This window comes from Pyxicephalus adspersus, chromosome 7 (genome assembly GCF_032062135.1).
Source record: "Pyxicephalus adspersus chromosome 7, UCB_Pads_2.0, whole genome shotgun sequence".
NCBI lineage: Eukaryota > Metazoa > Chordata > Amphibia > Anura > Pyxicephalidae > Pyxicephalus > Pyxicephalus adspersus.
The window spans coordinates 51,883,786-51,893,684 of record NC_092864.1 but is presented as its reverse complement, the minus strand read 5'-3'; the positions used below and the strand labels follow the sequence as shown (position 1 = coordinate 51,893,684).

General features: G+C 36.9%; 1 protein-coding gene across 1 annotated transcript in view; it reads left to right on the top strand.

Annotated features, from left to right (window-relative positions):
- Nucleotides 1–586: 586 nt before the first annotated feature.
- Nucleotides 587–9,899, top strand: part of CERKL (CERK like autophagy regulator) — a 48,497-nt gene continuing 39,184 nt past the window's right edge. The window contains exon 1 of the mRNA XM_072419105.1: nt 587–632. Within this exon, the coding sequence (XP_072275206.1) occupies nt 587–632 (46 nt within the window). The remainder of the gene's footprint in view (nt 633–9,899) is intronic.

Genomic DNA, 9,899 nt, shown 5'->3' with positions numbered 1-9,899 from the left:
AAACTGCACTGCAGGTAACTAGATTTGCATGAGGTTGCAACGCAAAACTTCTAACAACTGCACAACCAAAAGCGGCTTGTCGGCTTCTTTCTGGGCAGGATGCTTTAGGATCTGGCTAGCAAAGAAGCAGGGACAGGGAAGTATCTTGGTGGTCCAGCAAGCAAGGGAGCAATGCTATAGGGGATTTTTACTGATTACTGATACTTTAATGAGAAATCTACACTTTTCAAAGCGAATCTTTGTTCCTTTAGTAAAAGAACCCCAGCTCTTTGGGTTGGGCAATTTACAGGGCAGTGGCTGGGACTTCTTGCCCCTCATACTCTCGCTGAAGAATCAAAGAAAGCAAAGATAATCTAAAGTTCCACTTTTAAAGAATTGTGACCATGCAGGCAATGCCCCTTCTGCAGTAAGCATTCTTACCTGCCTGATCACCATCTCTCCTGTCAAAGTTCGCTGAGCTGCATTGGTTGCCCATACCCGGCACATGGATTCTAGTTTATACATTGGATAACATCTGGATTATACATTGGTGGCTCACGGCACTGAATGAACATGGGAGTTACGTCATCTGGTCCGGCAAATCAAGATGGCGAAAGATCAAATCAACGAAGAGAAGAAGAAAGAAGATGATTGTACCTGAAGGAATGGGGACAAGTGAGTATACAAATGAATTTAGTTCAGATTTAGAGCTATACAATTATAATTTAGATTTTTTATGGTATAGTGAAGTTCCCATTGTTGTATTAATGTTAATGTTTGCCTTTTTCAGAGTTTAACATTAATATAGTTTTCTTACAAAATTTCAGTTTGTAAACAGGTGGTTTGAGACTGTGACTGGCCCCATAAAGTTCCATAAAAATCTTAAAAAAAAAAAAAATGATAACCAAACCATTTTCTAAAGTCCCTATATTCCAACTATCGAATGTTTGAAGCAAATTGGTTGTACTCCTCAGTGGTTACCTAGCTCATTATGGGGGCAGAAGCTCAGCCCCTTTCACTCTTTTCACTTTCATTAGCTCAGTTACAAATTGGAAATATTTATTTTACAGGATTTCCTGCTTGTGGCTGACCAAATCATCAGTGAAGGGACAAGGGAGTATTTACCCTACTGACTGTATATTGATAGGATATACAGCATGTTCATTTTAAATATTCCCCAGTCAGGCTAACCAATCAAAATCAACTAGTCAATATTCAGGTACAATATTCAGGTAGTGTTTAGTGCTTTATTCCAAACACCATTGTTAATGATGCTGTACAATGCAATGTTATTGAAGCCTCCATTATAAATCATATATTTACAATCACTTGCCATATACTGCCAATATTACCATTTAGCGTGCCTAGATGTTGGAATGTGTAAGACAGAAGCCTAGAACATACATAGTAGCAGATGTTTCTCTCCCCACAATTTTGCGTCTCCTAGAAACTAATCTTTGCCGGGTAGAGTCTGATTCTTAGAAAAACAAACATTTGGCAAACAAATTGCATAAAATCCCTGACATCAGCATTAAATAACTGTAATTGAATGTGGTGTTCTTTTGTAGAAACCTGAGCACTTTGTTTTGGTACAAAGGGGTATTAAATACACTGTGCATTAGCTGACTGTGCTAATGGTTGAAAAACATGTTGTTCTAATTACTTAGATGTAATATACACTAAAGTACAAATAAAATGTGCAATTAGGGATGCAGAAAGTGCCAAAAATATTTTATATTCCTTCTAACATATGTGATTGAATGCAGTTTATGGGCAGCCTATAGAATACAAAACAGGTGGTAAAAAAACATCTTGGATCATATTAGCAATTGCCGTTTTCCTTGGCACTGGTATTCCTGTTTCTTTTCAGCTAAACCTAAAGTTTAATCTGCTATTTTGCTTTCATAGTTTAAAATACTAAATAAAACCTTTCTTTTTCAATACCTACATGAGTTTTTAGATCCAGGGACATCCGGTCCTGATTTATTAAAGCTCTCCAAGGCTGGAGAGGATACACTTTTAATAGTGAAGATGGGTAATCCAGCAAACCTGGAATGAACCCACCAAACTTGGGAATTGGGAATAAATGTTCCTATGAGCACATGCTGTGGTGACAATAATATGGGCATGTTGTGGTGAATACTGTCCTCTGGTGAAAGTGCAGCATTTTTTCTTGTATATAAGGGAGTGAAGGAAAATCTCTGGCCAACCATGTGGTTTTCCACTGCAGGTGTGAAAAGGTTGTAAATGTTTAAACATTTGTACCAGTTTTGGTACATTTAACAGAAAATAAAAAGCATGTGAAATTATTATTTTTGAAATGTATCACATTTTTTATATCCTATATTGATTTGTTTTTTTCTAATTTAATAAATTAACTGGAGAAGGTACTTAGTTGCTATTGTTGTTCTTTTTAATTTGTGTGTAATTAATAAAAATTTATATAATATATATATAAAATAATAAAGTTTTTAGTAAAGTTAAGAGTAGGATCTAGAAAGGGTTTCTATATTTACCTGGTGGAGTGGAAAACATTTACTCATCAGGTAATAAATGTACCAATGTCAATAGATTCTGTACTTTAGAGCAATTGGGAAAAACTACGTAAACACTAAAATACAAGAACACAACACAATAGTTGGTTATAGCAATTTTAGTAACACTACCTTTTATAGAAAAGACCTTTGATTTTCTTTTTGGCTTTGTATAGTATATAATATCATTACTTGCTGTTTTTTGTGCAAAATGTATTCTTTTCAAATATCCAAATTTATTGGATTTCTATCCAAACATGCTTGCTTCAAGTCTCTAACTCAAAAGGTGGATGCATTTAGAGTGCAGTGTCCTGTTTTTGAGAAAATTATTGTATAAATTGGATGTAGCAACTCAACTGATACTCTGTTTGTGGTTGGGTATAACTGAGTCGGATAACTAAACTACCCAAACTGATTTATATACCTCCCTTCTACACTCAAGTGATTTAATTTTGCAAGACGAGTTGCAGTAAGTGGTGAGTGTGCATAAGATGTTACTGGACAAAGTTTTTTAATTGTTTACTAATTGGAGAACCAAGTAAAGTGCGGCCAGGAACTAAGGAGGTTCTAAACAACCTATTCCTAATAAACTTCTTCCATCACCACTGCCCTTAAGCTTTATATTTTACACCGTGCAAATAGAAGAGCAAGAAAACAAAAAGAGGGGTCTTTATGGCCAAAATGGTATCCGTTCGGAATACTGCAAATATCGGGTCTGTGACCGATATCTACTAGTTTGGTAATGTCTTAAATATGGAAGATTACATCATCACCATCTTTTTGATAGGCACGCAGAGAAGAATTACAATTAGTGATGGGACTGATGTCCTCAAACCGTATAAGTGCTATCTTCCACTTCGGAATAGGAAAAGTTCCTAGATGGCTTTGTTTTAGTTGGTGTTACAGTGTCTTGATTTGAAGAGATCTTATTCCTATGAGTAGAAAAATTAGGCAGCGAGGGTGCACCATGGATGAATGGAAGACTTCTCAAAAAAGCTTCTATCTAGAAATCTTAACAGATAGGAAGATTCTCCCTTAATTGTGCTCTCATCCAGGAGCAGGGTTGTGTTTGGTGCTGCAGCCAGAGCTATAGAGTTTGCCAATTTTAGATACTATTTAAGATAATAATTTGTTACCCTAGAGCAAACCCAGAAAGCATTGGGCAGCACGGTGGCTCAGTGGTTACCGCTCAGGCCTTTGCATGCAGCGCTAGGTCCCAGGTTTGAATCTCCGCCAGGACACTATCTGCATGAAGGTTGTAGTTTCTCCCTGTGTTTGCATGATTTCCTCCCAAATTCCAAAAACATGCAGTTAGGTTAATTGGCTTCACATCAAAAATTGTCCTTGGACTGTATTAAAGACATATGACTATGGTAGGGACATTAGATTGTGAGCCCCTTCAAGGGACAGCTAGTGACCTGACTACCCGTGTTTCCCCGAAAATAAGACACTGTCTTATATTTTTTTTGGCTCCCAAAAACACACTAGGTCTTATTTTCAGGGGATGTCTTATTTTTCCATGAAGAAGACTACAGTACACATTTATTGTTGAAAGTCACTCATGTTCCATTGATTGTCCCCTTCTGATCACTCATGTGCAGTTCATATTCCCCTTCTGATCACTCATGTGCCGTTCAAATTCCCCTTCTGATCACTCTATGCCATTGATTATCCCCTTCTGATCACTCTATGCCATTGACTGTCCCCTTCTGATCACTATGAAATGATTGTCCCCTTCTGATCACTATGAAATGATTGTCCCCTTCTGATCACTCTATTCCATTGACTCCATTGTCCCTTCTGATCACTTACCCGTAATTAAGTGCAGGGATCTCCGTTAGGGCAGGGATCAGCAGCTTGCTTCCTTGTTCAGAATCGCGGGGGCACGTGTGCAGGCTTTTTACTTTGGCTCAGGAATAGACACACGCTGCAGCCAGCATCAAAGACACACACGCTGCAGCCAGCATAAAGGACACACACGCAGGATCAGATATCTGGAGCTGTCTCGGTGAGTACTTTTTTAATTTACCGGTATGTATGCTTTTATTTTCTTTTTCTCCTAGGTCTTATTTTCGGGGTAGGTCTTGTATTAGGGCAGGTTTACACAATAGTGCTAGGTCTTACTTTCGGGGTAGGTCTTATTTTCGGGGAAACACTGTATATACTTTGTACAGTGCAGCGTAATATGTTGGTGCTGTAATATTACTGTGTAATAATAAATACTGTATAATTGTGAATCAATTAGTGTTGGGTAGATGGACTTTGGCAAACATCTAGAAATCAATCCACACAGGCAAGTTTGCACTTTTGCAGTTTCTCCTTACACCTTTTTTTCAAAACTTCTCAACCAGTTAACATATGAATGTAAATAAATGGCCATTTCCAGTCTAGTCCATTGTTTTGCTGTAAGACATCTCCTTGGACTGAGGTTTTGACAGGTTTTTTAGGGCCTTTTGTAAAGAGACATCTACTCCGTATGATTCTGCTGTCATGTTTTGTGAGGATGGTGAATTTATGATATTGTGCGATGGTATGCTTGTGCCAAGCAAGGCGTATTGTCTGATGGCCAGAAAACTCAGACCATATGACCTTCTTCCTGCTACCTTCAGACAAACTGTGTAGACCTTGTGTGAGTTTTATTAAACTTTTGTTTTTCCTCTCCCATGAAGCTTTTGCATTTGAATCTCTGAGACATAACTTTTATTCATAGTTTTTCAAAAGTCAGCCACTAAGGCTCACAAATGCTTCATGATTGTCATAGTTCTCTTGATGGCTTCTTTCAAGTTTCCTTCTCTCACTTTTTTGTGAATTACATGTTTTTACTCAAATTTTACCACTTAATTTCCATAAAAAACTTTAAACTTTTTTTTTCTGAGGGATATTAAGTGACTTGGAAATTTCTTTGCATTCATCTGTTGAATTGTTTTTTTGCTTACAATGTTAGTTAGTTACAATGCCTATTTAGTCTGTTTCTGGTGCTAGCCAACTGCCAGGGAGAAAAACCATAGATGGTGCAATCTTCCCATGTATGGGCATCTTCCTTTGTTTTATAGATAGATCAGCATGTGGTTGATACATTTGCATGGATGAAAGTTAGCAGTGGCACAATCCTGTTATTGCCAATAATAGGTACCCTTTCCCAGCATAGTATCGCACTAGGTGCCATCTGTTATTTTTATATGGGTATTCTGTTAGATAAAATGCTATTTGTTTCTTCATATTATTTACTTTTCTTTTTAAAGTTAGGGCAGGGGTATTCAACTGTTACACATAATATTCAGGTTCAACTATATTATACAACAACCAAAATCACTGCTTCCGAAAAGGAAAACCAGTGAGTACCACAACTCGGAAGTCTTACAAAAACTGAATAGGGTTCAGCAGTTAAAAAGAAATATTACTGTAAGCCAAGGTGCTGTCTGAATCAATCTTGGCACATCTGTCTGATGTAGACCGTAAACAGGATTAGAGCAGGATTTATCTGCGTGACGCTAATTGTGCTTGCAGTTTTTAAACATGCCTGTTTTATTTTTTTTTTCCTAATGCTGCATGAAAATTAAGCCTCCCTGATAAATCTCCACCAGCCTATATTATTTGGAGATTTATACTGCCCTGTGTTTTAAATCAGTGGGGGGATCCGAGCACATTTTAGTGTAGAATGACTTATCTAATCTCTTAATAATTAAGAATATTAAATTCAGTTTGAATGTGCCACACACTGAGTGAAGCCTACAGGGGCACGAACGCCAATAAATTTGAATACACACATGTGTAAATAGAAATCCACTGCTTGATTGTTAATAGGTTAAAGCGTATGCCGCGTTTTTACATAATTTGGAGTTTCATAGAACAAAACAAAACTTCAGAAGCTTCCATCGGTATTAACAAACTGGCAACGAGCCACGAGGCAAAAAGGATTTTTAAATCAATTTTTAAAGAATATGTTTCTTTATTGTATTCTACATAATGCTTTGTGGTTTTATGTTTTTTAATTGATGTTTAATTCAGTTGCTTTTATTAAAATGTAAATATTCATTATATTGTTTTGTATTTAAAAATAAATTAAATGAGCCAGCAAGGTGCAGACCCTGAATAGAACTTAATGCCTGTACAGGGAATTAAAAACTCATTCTTAGGTAATACATATTTCCTTTTCTTCTTAGTAAAAGGCAAGGCAGTCTACAATAAACTGGAGGAGGGACCATTAGCAGGGAAGCTATGGGGATGAAACTGTACCATATGTATAGCACGTTTCGGACTATTCTATCATGTTTTCTCCTGTCTCCATTAGAAATGTAATAAAGGAAGATAAACACCAAATTTTCACTTTTACTTTGACTACATCTTGTGGTTTGTGCTGGAAAGATTGCACAACTTTTCCTGTGCTCTCCAAATACATGCATAGCAGGAGACAAGAACAGTGACCATTTTTAGCTTTTCCCTACCCTTGCCCAACAGCCTGTGTTTAAAGTTCCATGAGAAAGGTACTTTTTAAGCCTTGGAACCTCTGCCTTTTTTGCCATTTGTGTTTTTACTTGGATTTATCCCCTTTGTGACCATCGTCACCTGAACTAAACATAAGGGGCAGATTGGAAGACTCTGTACGGGACCCATAAGGCACATCGGGGGACAGCAGTGGAATCCCATCCTCTAACACTATCTGATCTTCCTGTGTAGCAAGTAATATATTGACTTAGGAATGGAGATGTTTAAATACAGATTTCACTGTATCTCCAAGGTAACAGACATTAAGGATGATCAAAATAATTTGTTTTGTGGAGCCCTGTGTTTTATAGTGTGTTTTTGCACAGCAGGCCATGTGTAATTGGTGGAATTTAAATATTTAAAAAAAAAACTATTCTTAGAATCTATTTTTCCTTCTCTGTGACTCTAAAGCACATGCAAGTTATCACTTGTTAAGTGACATTGTTTGAAAGAAACTCTTCTAAATTGCCATTATTATCTCCTGTTAACTGGACCACTAGACTTGTCAAAGGTAATTTGATATCAATGTGATATGACAAAACAGTAGCAAAAGTTAATTTACATCACAGTAAGAAATCACAGGATTAAATAATACTGTTCAGTCTTTTAGAAAAGTTTATTGCTACCAGATGGAAGCAAGATTCTTTCCAACACTGATTAGTTGGCTACCTTTAGGGGGCCAAAGAATAATGAATCTCTATTAAATTGCCTCTAATAATTCATATGTGGAAACATTGCTATGCATCAGGTTTATAGCTTTATAGATGCCATTTGATATTCTCTTAAGTAACAAGAATGTGTTGTGTGCTATTATATAAAAACTGATTTGGGGATCGCACAGATCAGTTAAATTGTATTTTGTGACTGATTTTTGTCCCCATGTTGTGGTTTACCATGTGTTGCTCCACATGGGGCTTCATGCTTCTTATTAGCATAATACTTTTCAATTTATTTTTTTTTCCAGGTAAGGCTAGTTCAAGCTGGCCTAGAGAATATTGTAAAAATATTAAAACATAAAATCTGACACAATAGGAATACATATTCCCTCCAAACGCATGTTGCATACTCTGCAAGTTTAGTTTTTTTTTTTTACAATAGGATGCAAGATATTTTACAGTTACAGCGTATTAGTAGTGATTTGTGTTCCTCGTTTTTTTTCGTCTTGAGTGATAATGTAATAGAATCCCCTGTCAGCAAGGTTTATATATCTGTGTTCCAGCTAGGAAAGGGACTGAATTACCACTAGACAACTGTTCCAGAGGGAGCTGAAAAGCAATTTCTCCAATTTAGAGCTTCTCTCCTAATTCCTGTTGTGTATGCGGATACAGTAGATATCAAGGGACCAGTGGAAGAATCTACTGATCTGATACAGGAGATCGAACTTTCATAAGTGTTTCACCAGTGTTGATTCCTGAAGAGGGGATCAGTTTGCTTTTTTTCTCCTTAAAACAGTGGTGTCCACTAGCATGGCAAGCAGTAATAGTGTTTACTTTTTTTGTAGAGACATCCAAAATTTAGACTTTCATTATTGAGAGAAAGGGGCTGATTTATAAAAGTTCTCCAAGACTGGAAAGAATACCCTCTCATCAGTAAAGCTGGGTGATCCAGCAAACCTGAAATTGATTTCTTAAGTCATTTATTTGCTAGCAACTGTTTTCAGTCCTGGACTGGATTAATTCCAGGTTTGTTGGGTCACCCAGTTTTACTGATGAAAGTGTATCCTCTCCAGTCTTGGGGAGCATTAATAAACCAGGCCCTGGAATTCAATGTAACAAACACTAACACATCTTAGGCCCCTTTCAGACCCATGTTTAGTAGTATCACACATAACACCTCTTAATGCACATCAGTTTGTGAAGTACATTTAGGCACCATCCATTTAGGGTGCTGTTATTTGCTGCCAAAAATGCATGCGTGCATTTTGAGTAAGGATGTGTGATTTATGCCCATGCTAAATTATTAGGCTGACTTAAGGGGAGCTATATACTACACATACTTGCCAATTATGGCACAGATTTACCTGTCTGAAGCAACCCTGCAGTGATATCAGGTCCATGATCTGTCTTTGTCTCATCAGAGGAATGTGCCATCTTTCCCGCAGACTTCTGAGAGCATGGAAATCCTCTTCAGGTATTGGATGCCCAGTTGTCTTTAAAGTTGTCTTTAGAGTCTGTATCTGTATTCGGCACTGCTGGGCTCTACACCACACATCGCATGTGCCATACAGTGTAGAGCTAAAACAAAAAGCCACCAGGAGCCAGAGCTTTATTTTATTGACAAAAGAGACATTGCATGTCTATTTTTTTTTCAATTAACACTACCTCCTGGTGGCTTTTTTGGGTTCACTTTAACACAACACACTATAAAGCATTTACAGTTATACACAGCATTGAACTGTAAAGGTCTAATGGTGGCCTTAATGAATAAAAACAATATGCTTCCATTAACTCTAATTAGTAGGTGCGAAACCTAGGCATGGCTACCAGGAAACATATAGCTTCCAATTGGTAAGCTCCTGTCATATTATGTACATGACCGAACACAAAATACATTTAATTGTGCTGCATGTGAACAATAGATACTGTGAAATCTAGAAACGACATGTTTTTTCATCCTGGTATCCATGGCTAATGCAATGATATTGCAGCCTTTTGATCATCTAGCTTTTGAACTTTAAATGATAGATATTATCTTAATAGCTGCTTTTAGGCTCCACTCTTTCAGCAGACTTTTGCACATATGCACATAGTGGGTTATATATTCAGCATATGGCAACTTTTTATAGTTATGATGCTTTGTACGGTCTGTATACATTTATTATTACTGGCTATTGTATTTTTTATTCTGTTATTTTGAGTATTCAAATGATCGTCCTGCAGTTTTATGTTTAACTCTTTTTCA